Source organism: Sprattus sprattus, assembly GCF_963457725.1.
Source record: "Sprattus sprattus genome assembly, chromosome: 15".
In the NCBI taxonomy this organism is placed as follows: Eukaryota; Metazoa; Chordata; class Actinopteri; order Clupeiformes; family Clupeidae; genus Sprattus; species Sprattus sprattus.
Genome location: NC_137913.1, coordinates 19,877,346 through 19,893,281, shown reverse-complemented (window position 1 = coordinate 19,893,281; position 15,936 = coordinate 19,877,346). Strand labels below are relative to the sequence as shown.

General features: G+C 45.5%; 1 protein-coding gene across 1 annotated transcript in view; it reads left to right on the top strand.

Annotated features, from left to right (window-relative positions):
* unc5db (unc-5 netrin receptor Db) overlaps positions 1–15,936 on the top strand; it is a gene marked incomplete at both ends in the record, with an annotated part of 102,690 nt that overhangs the window by 73,914 nt on the left and 12,840 nt on the right. The window contains 7 exons of the mRNA XM_080852956.1: positions 1,608–1,788; positions 2,633–2,800; positions 4,578–4,742; positions 5,411–5,443; positions 7,035–7,220; positions 12,435–12,800; positions 14,062–14,146. Coding sequence (XP_080709082.1) covers positions 1,608–1,788; positions 2,633–2,800; positions 4,578–4,742; positions 5,411–5,443; positions 7,035–7,220; positions 12,435–12,800; positions 14,062–14,146 — 1,184 coding nt within the window. The remainder of the gene's footprint in view (positions 1–1,607; positions 1,789–2,632; positions 2,801–4,577; positions 4,743–5,410; positions 5,444–7,034; positions 7,221–12,434; positions 12,801–14,061; positions 14,147–15,936) is intronic.

The window sequence follows — 15,936 nt, the reverse complement described above, 5'->3', positions numbered from 1 at the left end:
CCCCCCCCCCCCCATCCATCCATTCAGGTAGATCTCCCTCAGATGCAGAATGGAGGTCTGCTCTGCTCTGCTCCACGTGTGACTGATCTGTGGCAGTGCCAGTTGGCAGCTGACGCAGCTCTGGGAAGCAGCCTTTATGACATACATTGTTGCGGTAATGAAATCACAGGATCCTCATGTGGGACCGGGCGCCCTCCGCCGAGCCTGACACTGATGGCCGCACTCTAATTGAAACAAATGTGCCAATTAGGCAATTCATTCCTCACATCCGCTGCCACACACTTACCGGCCTCATTTATATTTGTCCCCAGTCTTTTTTCTTCTCTTCTCACCCTCCTCTTTTCTTCCTCTCCTTCTTCTTCCTTGGTCTTTTCTTTTCTTTACTTTCTTTCTTTCCCTTTTCTGCTCGTTGAATCTTTTTATCATTGCGCCATGGCAGTAAGAGCCGTGACGGGCACGGAATGCAGAGCAGTTCTGAGCGGCTCGGCGTGGAGGCCTGATTGTACACGCTCGTTAATTGCCTTCTTTTTAACTATCAAATTTCCCTAATGAAATCACAGCCATGCACAAAGAGAGGAAAACACTCGTGCTCCAACTACTTAGCCCCACTGGATCACATAGCACGTCAGATAGTTGTTGTGTGTTGATGTGTATGTGTGTGTGTGTGTGTGTGTGTGTTTGTATGAGTTTGTGTGTGGTGCGTGTGGGGGGGGGGGGGGGGTAACCCACTTTTTGTCTTTGAAACTTTATTAAAAGCCTGTGTGAAACAGTATGAGAGAGTTCTGACAGCCTCCTGCTGGATGCCAGGATTATCTTCTGCTGTATTAAAGGGAAATAACACTACGATCCGCGCCATGCCAATGCAGTTGTCACAGTGACCTCTCACGCAGTCATGAACATGAACAAAGGCAGATGATTCGCCCTGTGTGTGTGTGTGTGTGTGTGTGTGTGTGTGTGTGTGTGTGTGTGTATGTGTGTGTGTGTGTGTTTGTGTGTTTCTGTTATGAAAGCATGCAAGATGCAAGATCGATGGCCATGAAACATTGACGGTCTCTCAAAGAGATGTGATGCAGAACAGTGAGGCGATTGAGATTAAAGAGCGCATGATTGAAATTGGCCTGTCATGGGGAAAAAGAGCAAATGCAGAAAAATGCAAGCATTTATCATCTCGTGTGATCATTGCAAAGTGGCGGCGGGATGACAAATAAAATCCATACACTGTCTCAATTATGTGTCCACAGACGTGGGTGAGTATATGAGAGACAGAGAGAGAAAGATAGAGATGGGGGAGGGGAAAGATAGAGAGGGGGAGAGAGAGAAAGAGAATTAAAAAACAAAGAAAAGGAATTCCACTCTCCCCTAAGTCTCAGCCTAAGTCATAACGCCTTTGCCCATAACACGGATTGCGGAATTGCAATTTACAAAGCCAGTGATGCAGCTCTTTGTACGGCATTTGGGGCACTTAAGCATCACTAAGTTTGCCATTCGTAATGAGTTTCCCTCTGTCTCAATGGCTGGTAATTGGGAACAACCCAGGTAATGTCTACATTTGTGACCTGTGCTAAGCTCTTTGCTTCTTCCCCTTCCCCTCCTGTTGGACTTGACAGGTGGAGTGGTTGAAAAATGAGGAGCTGTTGAGCTCAATCACTGACGACAACATCGACACGCGTGCCGACCACAACCTTATCATCAACGAGGCCCGCCTATCAGACTCGGCCAACTACACATGCCTGGCCAGCAACATCGTGGCTAAGAGACGCAGCGCCACGGCAACCGTTGTGGTGTTTGGTAAGCATTGTCCCTTTTAATGACTTCCCCTCACTCGCCTTCTTTTGTTTTTTGAGTGTTCTTTTTTCTGTTTCATTTTAATCTCCTTCTGAGTCACTGAGTGCAAGAGCTACTAAAGTGCTCCGTGCAACGTCTGTGATTCAAAACATTCTTTCTGGCGTTGTGATATTTGTCCTGTTCCTCTCGTGAAGAGCTCTTCGTCTTCCTGTTGCATTATGGTGACTCAATTAGAGTCGCTCATTAAAAGTCAGCCTGTGTTTTATAGAAGGGAATAAGCCTCTGTGTCTTAATCTCATTTAAAGCAGCGTTTGCCATTAATAATTCATTGCTGGGAAGCCTTCAAGCAATAAACCTTACAATACAAGTCTTTATTACATTCAGATGCATGTTGCACCAGTTTTCTACATGGCCCTCTATGCACTTTGTTATAAAAACAATGAGAGAGAAAGGGAAATGAAAAAATGAAACATTGCAAGACCACTTACTGGACTAAGATTTAATTAGAGTGTTTTAAAGATGATGGGAACTGTCCAAACAAGTGGGCGTTCTGTACGCCCTCGAACCAGAGCAAAGATCGGGTTAAGTCTGTAGTCAAGTTCTATTATTTGGTTTTAGCTTCTGTTCAAGATGACCTTTGAATACTGAACAACATATCACAGCACAGGGCTACAACTGAATAGAAAACAGCTTGAATAAAAGCTTCTGAGTTATTTTTTCATTGTATGAAATGTTCTTCTTTTTGCCCAATCTCTCGCTTTCTCTCTCTCTCTCTCTCTCTCTCTCTCTCTCTCTCTCTGTCTCTCTCTCCCCCTCTCTCTATCTCTCTCTCTCCTCTTCCCTGCAGTAAATGGTGGATGGTCTTTGTGGACTGAGTGGTCAGACTGTAATGTGAATTGTGGTCGAGGCATTCAGAAACGCACTCGCACCTGCACCAATCCTGCGCCCCTGAATGGAGGTGCTTTTTGTGAGGGCATGTCTGTACAAAAGATCACCTGCAATGCTCTCTGCCCTGGTAAGACCAACCGCCTTCAGGACAGGAAAATATCAGATCAGAAAATGGACCATTTTTAAATTGTGGATTAGAACATAGGAACTGTTCACCTATGGGTAAATTCAGTTAATGCATTTGCCATGTCAATTGCATACTATTTCTCACATGGTTGAACCCTAATTTTCAATGTTTCCATAGAACACACCAAATAGATTGCCTTGACAAAATCAAAGGTTAGCTATGTGCATCAATGTGAAAAGTGAACCAAACCAGCAAAAGTAATGACAGATTTGCCAGCTGCTTTTTTGTGAACTCAGTTTTGTAACTGAGTTTCTCATCCGTACACATACAACGTGTCATTTATAAAGGAGGAAATGAATGTAAAGGAAAACCAAAATGCTGTCTAATTGGCTGTCTCAAAATGCATTCTATTCCCAAGCAAATTGTTCATGCCACCATATAGTAAACAATAAGTATGATTTATTTTTTTCAGGGATGTAAATCCCAAGGCAATCTTTTTTTTTTTTTCCACTGTCAGAGTTCAAAAGAAGACTCATCTCAAGGCAAATTATACTCTGAAGACTCTCTACTTCATTGCTTTATGACTCTGAATCATTGAAGCACATACACATTAAGCACTCTTAACTTCATTATACGCAGGTAACCGGGTAACGCAGCTTCACTCCCTGACAGTTATTCCTATTATTCTTCTCTGGGTAGCTCTGACAACAGTTTGAGCTTGATTGTTTATGCCGGCACTAATTAAGGAACTTTTGTGACCCCTGTCCAGTCCGCTTTTGTCTAGCCAGCTGCAGGGTTTCTTTGAAACGCTTACTGCTAACTGCATCTAGGCGCAGGGGAACGTCGAATCACTTTCTTATGCTTGTTGATTGACCTTGGCTGCCTGCAGTGGAGATGTCTTCCATTGACCTGTCCTCGCTGAATGACAGTCACAAATGATTGGGGAGTTTTGTTATTTTGTTTAGATGCTCACTGCAATTTCCCCCAAATGTTGTGGCTGTAATTAACTGTCTGCAAAGCCTCACAGTGACATTGCAAACTCACACAAAGACACACCCGCAGACACACAGACACACAGACACAGACACAGACACAGACACAGACACAGACACACACACACACACACACACACACACACACACACACACACACACACACACACACACACACACACATATACCCAAACAGAAAATGTGTAGCTTCACCTCCAAAGGGAGTAACCTTGGACTGCATTTGAAGTGGGAAAAAAAGAATGAAGAGAAAGATACCCCCCCACCCCCACCCCCACCCCACACACACACACACACCCACACACTGACAAAAATCAACCCAAAAGCACTATTACATCGAATATCCCAAACACATAATTTGCATTTAAATTAGCTGTGCGTGAACCTTTAATTTATCAAACAATAAGCAAGAAATTGTGTCTTCCAGGGCTCTCATATACTAGATGTGATGTTGTCTTGGCAAACATCAGTAGGAAATTGGCCAAGAAATTACCCCACACCATGTGGCATAGACAGATTTACTAAATGAAGCATGATGAGTTTCTTCCCATGATAAAACCGCATACATGACATTAACTCAGTTGTTACATTGCGCATTAACTCAGTTGTTACATTGCGTAGTGTCACACCAGGGTCTTTATCATATTCTCCAAAAGTCTTGTATTAAGGGGTGTTGGGGGGGGGGGGTCGTTGCTGTGAATGACTGCTGTCTGAGGGTCATGGGGGTGTGAGTAAGGCTGTAGCGGTCCAGTGTCTCTGCTTCACAGTTGACGGCGGCTGGGACGAGTGGGGGGAGTGGAGCCCGTGCAGCGCCCAGTGCGAGAGGCAGCGGGCGAGGGAGTGCACGGCGCCCGCACCCCGCCACCGCGGCAAGATGTGCGAGGACGAGAGCCAGGCCACGGAGAACTGCACGGGAGGCATGTGCACCGAGAGTGAGTGAAGTGTAGTGGTTTTTTTATTATTTCTCCTGCCGTGGTCTGCGTCTCCTTCTGTGTACGCCGTTTCCGCCATCACCACCACCATAATCATCATCATCATCATCATCATTGTCTTTACCATCTCTGCTGTGGTCAGCTTCACTCTCGTCATTTTCATCATTATCCTTGATGTCAATTGACCTGTTTTGAACACTCAGTGGCACAGATTCGAATGCACAAGATCACATTTTTTGCCTGGGTTGGATAGAAGTAGTCATTGGCACCAAAAGCTATTGAAATGCACTAAAAAAGGTTGTTTTGTTTTATTTTTGAAATTTTCTTTTTTTTATTTGTATACCCAAGCCTTGTGCATTGTCACCTTTTCCCCTCCCTTAGTTCCGGAATCTCTTTCAGATGTCTCCTTCAATCCCCCTGCCACATCTGTTATGCATGGCTTGTGTTGGCAAAAACAGCAGCTGGACATCTCCATACTGTGTGATCTGGATAGAAAAACACCATGGTTAATTGACACAGGGATGGACTTTAATCACATCTGTCTCTCTCTCTCTGTCTCTCTCTTTCTGTCTCTCTCTCTCTCTCTCTGTCTGTCTGTCTTTCTCTCGATCTCTCTGTCCCTCTGTCTCTATCTCTCTCTGTCTTGTTCTGTCTCTCTGTTTCTGCAGATCGAAAGCTGCTGCATGATGTAAAACCTCAAAGTGAGTGTGTTTCTTGATGCATTGTGTTCCATGGTGCAATATTAATGTTACCATATCCATCCCTCAGAAGATTGCATCCCGTTCCGCTGTATGACGGCCTGTCTTTACATCATATTATGTGCAGGAAAGACAGACAGAGAGAGGCAGAGAGACGGAAGAGTGAGAGAACGAAAGAGTGAGAGACCTGTCGTGAACAGATCCGGGCTCATTTTCCTCTGGAGCGTGTCAGGCTTTTCTTAATTTGTCATTAAAATATCTGTCAGTTTGGGATCAGATTCCATTTCATCTTCCCTCTATGGGATGTGCAGGTACCAATATTTCCCCCAGAAATTACTCCCGATTTTTCCGCTTTCGATGGAAATGCCAGTCATGGCAGATTGTCTCTCCTCAGATTAAGTGGGGTGACTGATTGGATGTGGCAACTGAACATGTGCTGCATTTTGTTGAATTAATGGGTTGTAATTATTGCATATTAGCCCATTTAAGTAGTTGCGATGTGTGTCCTGCTATTTTCTCCCCCTCCTCCCAGTATATTTCAGGGATCTCTCAGATGTGGCGTTGTGACACTTTTAAATGACAGTCAGGTGCTAGCAGCCCCTAGCACAGCGCTCATTTGCTGGGACTTTATTAGCCTGGCACTTTCTGCTGATGTGCAAGCGGCTCTCTGCTGCTACCGCTGCTACCGCTGATTACATTTAAAGTGATCCAAATCGAATCTAAGCCCTTACCTCAGTGGTCACACCTTGCTAGCTGAGACACTCCATAAAGTCGCCGTCCCAACTTTCTCAATCGGCCGCATGTGTGCACGGCGTGAGCTGGCTACTTTTGGTTAGAGGCGGTTTTTTACATTTTTTTCCAGGGGAGAATGTTTTGTGTTCGTTGAGGCCTCGGCACTTCGGGAAGTGGGTCATGGTATTGACCCCGCGCCGTTTGAATTTGCTCTGGAAAGTGCCCTTTGGTGTCCTCTGCGAGCTGGCAGAGGCATCCTACGGCTGCGCTCTCTCATCATAGAGGTGAATGGAGTAACGAATCGGGGTGCCAGATGAACAGATGTTCCTTGGCGTGGTTTCGCTGGCATGCCGTGCCGGCGGTGATTAAAGTTGTGAGGGTTTTGGACCCAGCGCCTCCCCAGATGGGTCCCGACTGGCGGGCTTGTCTTAATACACGGGCAGAGATGTACATTACTTGCATGTGTTTTATTTATCCACATTTTCAGAGAAAACTGTTTGAGACCTGCGATGGGCTTGGAGAGCAGTTATTAATGACCGTTTATGATGGACCACTGTTTACGCTCCGTAGGAAGATTTAAAAAAACAAACAAATGAGGGTTTATTGCCACCCTTGGCATCACCCTGTTTAGAGATTTGCCTCTTGTCAACTAATTGTTGCTTGGAACAGAGAGTGTAATTGGTCAGATTGGCACGGGCCTGTCAGTCACGCTGCGTTGTATCCATGGGCACATGTCACATGACCATTCCCTCATTCTCCTGTACTGTGACTATGACGTGTGAATTGTGTGTCATTGTGTTTTTTTGTAGCATTCAACTCACTGCCCTCTTGCTCTCTGTCTTTCTCTGCCTTTGTGTCCCAGGCATGGAAGGCACTAATGATGTGGCCCTTTACTCGGGGCTGGCAGCTGGGGTCATTGCGGTTGCCGTCCTTGTTGTGGCTGTCACGCTATACAGGAAGAGCCGGAGCGAGTATGGAGTTGATGTCATCGATTCGTCGGCGCTCACAGGAGGCTTTCAATCCTTCAACTTTAAGACCACCAGACAAGGTGAGTGGCTGAGCTCTGTGTGTGGAGACATACAGCCACACAAGGCTGGGACGAAGAGATGTCTCTCTCGCTGACAAACGGCCCTTATTTCATCTCTCTGACAAACTATTTGATTTCACTCGGGAGGCAAAACACACTCCCGATTTACAGTATGTGTCATTTACACTTATTTGTTTATTGACTCCTAACTCACCGAGGGAACCCATGTGAGCATGGCCACCCAATAGCATGATCAATTTGTTGTTTTGACCAGCTAGGACATCCAATATTGCTGCAGTAATCAATATTCAGTCCAAGCTTTTTACTCTACCACTTTGTTTACTGCCCTTGGCTGTGTGAGCACTGTTGCTGTTTTTGCGCTTCTAAACATACTCAACTACTGTGCAGGTATGTGCAACACATGTGTGTCTGTTTCTTCTTGTTCTGTTGGTGTTATGCACAGCGGTGACTTGTCCGAAAAGATTGTGTGTCCCAGACAGACTAGCTACAAGCTATCCATATTACTAACATTGACACTTCTGGGTCAGCACAAGTGATAGCCATCGTGGCCCAGGGTGATCCATTCTGGCTGGCCACGACAGCAAAGTGAAAGGCTTTTGCTGGAGCCTCACTCTGCCCCAACCCCACTCACCCCCCACCACACACACACACACACACACACACACACACACACACATCCCCCCCATTTATGGCTCCCAAGGCCTGGGGAGTCACTCATTCCTCCCACTCGATGTGCTTGCGGGTGGGAGGGGGCATTTGAGGGGACTTAGCCAGGCTGCTCCAGTCAGGTCATCAATTCTCATATAAATAGGCCAGCTTTTCAGGGCTGCCTGCTAGTCCCTCCCTGGCCTGCAATTATTCCATCCTGTCCCATTCCGTCCCGTCCCATTATAATCTCTTCTGCTTCCGCCCTTTCCTCATTGTTGCTTTTCTTTCTCTATTGAACAAAGGTTCATAACTGAAAAGTAGGAAGAACCAAGAGAGAGAATGAGCATGAGAATTGTTGTCATTTTGAGCCATGTTGAAATATGGTAAAGTGACCAAAAAAGAGTACCCCCTCAGTGACTGAACAGTCAAGCGCTGTTGAATCATCGTATAAGGCGAGGACAGCTGCAGCTCTCCCATGCAAGAAAAAATAAATAAAAACAACAAAACAACAAAACAACAACTAACAGGTCATATCACACAATATGTGTTACCCCGGAAGGTACAACTGTTAGCACATTTATGCCTCCCAAAGTAGAGCGAGTGAGTCAGCGAATCTGCAGCAAGCACTTCTCCCCACCACCCACCTCACCTCACCCCAACCCCCCTCCTGGCTGCTGCATCTCGATTGCTTTCAGTGATTGGATGCTGGTGCTTCCGGGGCATGCGCAGCCTGCTGGGTGACATCTGTGCAGCTCCAGGGGAGACACTTTGGTGTCTCAAAGTCACCCCGTCTGGTCGGGGAGGTCAGGTGCAGTAGGAAGTGGTGCTGGGTTTCTGTATCTCCCGGGTCATCCCGTTAGCATCGGAGGGGTTAGGCAGCGCCATGGGGGGTGGGTGAGGGGGGTGGATCAGTGTTGCGGAATCTCTGAGAAACAGACGTGGTTCCTCCTCGCTCCTGCTTGCGGATGACATTTCCGAGCTCCACTCCACCCGTGCGGCGAAAGGTTATTCCTACCCCTCTCAGAGGATCAGATGAAGGTTCCGATAAGACGCCGGAACAGTGGATTTTGTTTCTTGTCGCCTACCGAGAGATGGGTCCAGACCCATGTGACGAGAGAACCTCTTTGTTTGTGACTGAAAAATGTGTTTTGTTCAAACAGGAGCTATTTAAATACGCCTTGTACTACAAATAATTGTATCACGAAGAAGGCATTGAATGTTTGACAGCCAAACATAACATAGCTTACACAAAGTCAGTTCAGCGAAACTTGTTGTCACATCAAAGAGAATGTACAAACATGTCGCAAACAGGAGATGTTTAATACATCACAGTGTTCATACATTACTAACCTCAATATTATCGTGTCTTAGGAGTGTATCTTTATTCTTTGTGTTGGTTTGTGAGTGTGTCTGCGCATATGATTGGTGCTTTGACCACAGGCCATTCGTGGGAGGATAAAAGACTGATACCGACAAAACAGAATTTTGAACAGGAGAGGGAATAATGTGTGCAGCATCCTTATTCTTGTTGTTTTCCTGTCTCCACTCACACTTGAAGAATGTGAAGTTGCTCAAGAACCTTCTAAAAAGGTTGATTCAAGGAGATTATGCAACTCTGATGATAATCACGATCTCTGTGCTTTTGAAAGGATTTATCAAAATAGGGTTGTCGCCCCTTTGCTGTAAAAGAGCTGCAGTAGCCTTCAGAAATGTGATGCAACTCGGTCCTTGTGTTTTTATGTTTCATCATCAACAACTCTTGCTTATTCTTGGAAGATCTACTGAGCGCTCAGATGTTTCACAGCAATGCCTCTGACTTCACTTCAGTGATTCACCCTGTCTCACATTCAGAAGGGTGTACATTCAGAACAAGATGGCTGTAGCAACCACAATAACAACAATTGACAAATAACAAAAAAAAAGTACATTGAAAACGAATGAAAACAAACATGTCTGGGAAATACGACGTTTACATTATATAATAACTGCAACAATAAAAAGATTCAAACGTAAAACAAGTCAAGTTAAAAAAAAAATAACAAGCATGTATGCAAATCACATGAAGGACGAACACTGCACAACAACCATATCTTCCAGCTAGCATACCTTTGGTATGGTCCACTGACACAGACCGGTCCAAAAAACAAACATGCCCAGATCATGTGCATAGAAGGAATAGAGAAGATGTACAAGGCAGGGGTTCAGATCAGGGGGGTCAGTTGACATTCATATAACATGCATTGCTGAACTTTGATGCCCTGCTAAGTTGACCATTATTAGTTTTCAACGATTTATCAACTAACTTTTATGTTCATTTAATATGACTTTTTAAAATTTTCCTTTGGTTTTCTTTTTTATGTTATTTCCTCAGCTTTAGTAAATTGTGGGGGAATCACAACAGTGTGTGCATGTATGCATAATTTGAGGAAATGGCCTTGGCGGAAACCAAATTATCATTTTAAGTAATGGCATCTCATATTTATCCCCTAATTTAGATGAACTTCTCACCTGTTTCAAACGATCACCAGCTTTACTTAGAAGCGTGAGGATTTTCCGGTGTTCTCCCTAATAGAAGATCAGTAGCAGCTTCGCTCCATGTAATTAATTTGAAAACCCTTAAATGCTTCAGCAAGCTCTCGCTGCAGCAGATAATGGTATAAGCCAAGATCACTAAAGAGGTTTTAGACCTCTGCCCTGTCTCTCTGCATTAGCACTCCTGCTAGTGAAATCTGAGCCTCAGAGTGATTTTTAATCAGAAGCTTAATTCCAAGCTTTCCCTCAAGGTATCTGGGTGGAGGTCCATTTTATTAACTTTGTTCGTGCCACTTCGGCATTACCATTTTTTTTGCGTTCCAACATTTCAAAGATACATTCTACTCCAACGGTGATCAGATTTTCTCCCTGCGAAGGAGCAGAGGAATAAAATGTCTGGCAGCTTATTGGGTGTCAGTGCAAGTGCTCAAACAGATGTCGGCAGAAATGTAATTGCAGGGCCGCTGAGTGAAAGTTCACTTGCAAGAAGTTGTAGTCCAGGTGTGCTTTTAAAATTTAAAAAGTAAGTTTTGCTGGCAGCTGATAGACAACAAATGACTGCAGATGTGCGATTCGTACTTTAGAAATGGTTAGGAACAAGAGCGTAAACATAATTGCATAATACGTAAATGGTGTCGGATGAAATAATCACATTCATCAAAGAACATTCTGAAGCGGGGTGAAAAAACATAAAAGGAGGGTATACAAAATATCCTTAGTATCTGCCGCTGATCGGTCTGTGTGGTAATTAACAGTTTACCCCCCCTAAAAATAAAACAACATTAGCCTCCCACCTTCCACCCCACGCTGGGATGGCAGCTGGGCAGCAAGGACTCGACGACTCCAGCCTTGGCATGCGGTGGAGTGGGACTTGGGTGTCTGGAAGCGGCAGGCTACCAGCCACTGCATGGATTTTCTCTCTCCCCACTTGGCAGCTCTGGGAGCCCGATGGCTGCAGCCGAGGATCCCCTCAGCCCTTGGCTTTCCTTGAGTCCGCTCTGGGGGGTTGAAGGGGAAGGAAGGAGGGAGGGGGGGAGCTGAAGGACTCCAGGCCCTCATTTACAGGAAGGTCACCCAAACTGCTTCAGCTGAAGTGTTTCCACCCACAGAAATAGTCAGGAAGTGTGTGTGTGTGTGTGTGTGTGTGTGTGTGTGTGTGTGTGTGTGTGTGTGTGTGTGTGTGTGTGTGTGTGTGTGTGTGTGTGTGTGAGTGTGTGAGTGTGTGTGTGTGTGTGTGTGGATGTGTGTGTGTGTGTGTGTGTGTGTGTGTGTGTGCGTGCGTGTGTGCGTGTGTGTTTGATAGATTAGAGAGAGGGAGGTTTGTGAGTGTGAGTGTGTTTTCGATGTGTGTGTCTTTCGATGTGAGTGTGCATTTGATAGATTAGTGAAACAGCGAAAGAGCCTCTGTGTGTGTGTGTGTGTGTGTGTGTGTGTGTGTGTGTGTGTGTGTGTGTGTGTGTGTGTGTGTGTGTGTGTGTGTGTGTGTGTGTGTGTGTGTGTGTGTGTGTGTGTGTGTGTGAGAGAGAGAGAGAGAGAGAGAGAGAGTCTGAGAATTGCAATGGGTGTCCAAAGAGTGATTTTTCCGGGGTGCTACTGTGCCTTCAATCAGGCTTAAGGGCACTGGGAGGAAAATTACTTGATTCTGATTGAAGAAGTGGTGAAATCACGCTGCTCGCCTTGAGTAATTAAATGTCTGACCATCGGAGGGTTTTGAAGAATTTATTTTTATTTAGTTTTGAATCAAACACCCCTTTCACATCCTTTTATTCTTACTATATGCCTTCTCTACAGTTTTTGGAGCCAGCGATTATAAAGCAGCTACCAGTGATTTTTCTCTCCAGTTTATGTCATCATTCACCCGATCCATGAAGCTATTATTTTTGTGTCCTTATTTTTATAGCACACTTAATCAAAAGAATTTTGCCCCCATTCGAACCTGTTCTCTTTTCCCTCCCTCCCTCTCCCTCAAAGCCAGCGTAAATAGGCCCTAATTAGTAGATGTTTACACTGTCGCCTGTCTTTTTATCTCCGTAGGCAACCCTCTCCTACTGAATTCCTCAATGCAGCCCGATATAACAGTGGGCCAGACCTACAGCAGCCCCATCTGCTTTCAAGACTCCATAGACAAAGAGCTCTTTGACCCGCTGCCCGACATCAAGGTCAAAGTTCAGAGCTCCTTTATGGTTTCACTAGGTGTGGCCGACCGGGCAGAGTACCACGTCAAAGCCCACCCCGAGACCTTTCCCCGCGGCCTGGACCGAGAATGCCACACCATGGACGGCCGGAAAAGAAACCTGACCCTGCTCTCACGTCCCGGCGCAGTCACGGCCAGCAAATCACAGCCGAGAACCACAGGTGTCTTTGGGCATCTGGGCGGCCGTCTGGTCGTGCCAAACACCGGTGAGTTGGATTTTTTTTTTTTTTGCGACAACATGATTTGAGAGATTAAATGTAACAGCATGGAGAGGAACAGTGTGAGTAGAGCTGTTTTGCCAGAGAGAGAGAGCGAGAGAGCGAGAGAGAGAGAGAGAGTGAGAGGGAAAGGGAGGTAGGGGCGAGGGAGGAGATGTGCCGTGCTATCTCACTTTACAGTTCTGTTTGCCACAGTAGTTTGTCACGCTTGGCTGAGCTGCGGGTGTTAATGAGAGAGCGTTCCTCTGCAGAGCCCTGGCATCATATTGGCCAGTGTTAAGTCATGAAAACAGAGCTGCTGCTAGCTCTTGGACAAGATGTTCTCCAGAATCACTTCACACCTCACGCATCCCAAGTTTCCTATTTTGGTGTGTGTGTGTGTGTGTGTGTGTGTGTGTGTGCCACCGTTAAGACTGCGTTGACCACTGCACTCTTGTGGGGCACAAATGTGTCAAAGCTGATAGTCTGTCATGGCTGTCCAGAGCCCTTGCGTGTGAAGGACACTAAGTGGCCCTCAAAGAATGCTGGGAAAATCAGCCTCCTTCAGGCTGGTGGGGGTTAGGAGTGGAGGAGCTCAGTGGTCAAGTGGAACATTTTGAAATATGGATGTTCAAGGCTTAACACACAAATGGCACCTCTTCTGTCGAGTATATAAAAGCAGAGGCCAGGGTCTTTCGTTCGCCCTTTCTCCCTATCTCTCTTTCTCTCATACTCAACCATCTATAAGCTCTCACACACACACAACCCTCTCTCTCTCTCTCTCTCTCACTCTCTCTCTCTCTCTCTCTCTCTCTCTCTCTCTCTCTCTTACTTACCTACACATACACAGGTAGGCGCACCTAACTACCCACATACATGAAAATGTTTCGAAAGGAGTTCATCATAGTGTTGCATTAGGGTACAGAACATAATGAGTCTATGGGTGACTGTTAGCTCTTGATGTTCTAAGTGGTGCTTCACTCTCAATGGAGGCACAATGGTCGGTGTTTATTAAATGAACTTCAATGGGTTGACTGACAAATTGACTGAAAAGCTGGAGTAGAGGACAGCAAGCGTTTATCACAGAATTCCTCTGATGCACGTTTTCAAGGTCAAAGTGTTAAGTTTTTGTCTGTGGCTTTTGATTAACTTGTTCATCACGTTGCTGCATAGCAGACTTCAAAAGGCCTGTTTTTATGTGTGTGTGTGTGTGTGTGTGTCTGTGTGTGTGTGTGTGTGTGTGTGTGTGTGTGTGTGTGCTGTTTTGCAGGGGTGAGCTTACTTGTATCCCATGGGGCCATAGCTGAGGACACCTCTTGGGAAATGTATATGGTGATAAATCAGAAGGAATCCAGGTAGGCTGAGGCTGCATCTCTGTGATAGTGCAGCAGTCCATTCTTATCCACCTCCCAGCTATTTCATTTAATCTCAAGATACCTCTGTCATCTTTAATTATCACATCTCTGTAGGTCTCACCACATGTCCTTGACACACCTACCTATCTTCACATTTTAGCCATTGCCACCTTCCATATTTTTAAACTCTACTTACAAACCCTTTTGAAACTGTTTTTGCCCTTTTGAAATGTACTTTTGCCATTTCTGCCGTGGGCAAGACCAGAGCCGGCTCAATTTTCAGGCAGCTTAGCTTAGCTTAGCTTAGCTCGGATGCGGCCGCAGGAGCATGCTGTGCAGGTGCTGAACTGGCACTTTAGCGTGTGCTGTCCCAGGTGCTTGCCCTCAGTGCAGCCGTTGGCATCCAAAGGGAGAGATTAAGTCAGGGAGCACACGCGGGGGAGATCATCATTTCCATGGATACAGTGAAGACAAATTAGTGCATGATGTTCTATATTTGCGTCGGTGCTTGTTACTGAACTGCATTACTCAAAACGGGTACAGCCATGGGAGTTATTACATTGTCATGGTATAGGCTCTTCTATGTGATTGAGTTCATGATTGCATATTTGTTTTAAAATTGTGTTAGAGCAGCAGATTTTTAGCCAAGAGGCATTAGCCCACATCATTCTCATGTGGGAAACATTAGGACAGACTTTAAGGAGATGGAAAGTATATATACGAGATCCATACAATTCAGTGGATTAATATTGTATAGAGTGATAACACTGCAGTCTTACCATCACAGCTTACTATTAACTTGACTTTAGGATGAAAGCTCTTTATTTTTTTGAACCACCTTTTTCATACTTTTTTTTTCAGCCAACACTGTGCCGTCACCAGAACAAGAATGTGACCCAGTATCTTTCCCTTTTTTTACAACCTCTATTTCCCCATTTATTCTGCGACACGTCCCCGTTATGAATGAATAATATCACAGTAACAGATTATGCCGGCTGGGGAAACTGGTGGATGGTGGGTGCGGGTTGCGTGCGCGTATGTCATACGTCCTTGGCTGTCCTCGAAACACTGGATTAACACATACGGTGCGCTAGTATCCATCCCACCCACTGCCATGGAATGACTCCCGGTCTAACGGCGACTCAGACAGATGGGGCCCAGCAAGATCCCCAGCCCATCCTGCCTCTCGGTGGGGATCCTTTAAGTGTCAGAAATAGGGGGGTGATCATTCGTCCTGCTGCCTGGCGGGTGGTATTACACGCTTGATCTCTCAGGTGCAGGCGATAGGATAAGTCCTCATGAAGCAACCGTAAGAACCTAATTTCCAAGGTGTCTTTAATTGCCTGAAATTACTTTGCGTCAAGGAAGGGGGAAAAGGAGGGGTTCCGTTTCTTCTTTCTCCCTCTCCCTGTCTCTCTCTCTTTTCTCTATGTCTCTGCTCTTTCTTTTTTGACAGGTCTGACTGTCACTGTTCGCTGTTCACTTAATTGCTTAGCTGGTCTGAAAGTTCCCCATTTCCTTTGAAACAGAGCTGAAAGGTTTCCCTCAGTTTCTGTCAGCCTCTCATTTCCTGATCATTTTAGGAGTGATACTGTGGCAAATAGGTCATGTCTCCTCCAATCCCCCATGAAACTTTATTATTTGTCTGTAAATCTTCAAGGTCTTTTATGTTCACACCATATATAATGTATGCATGTCCAGCGATGACCCCATTGACCCCTAGATTGCCAGACCGATCTCTGAGGGTGTGTGACTTCCTCACTCTGCATAAACGGGCTCCTCAGATCTCA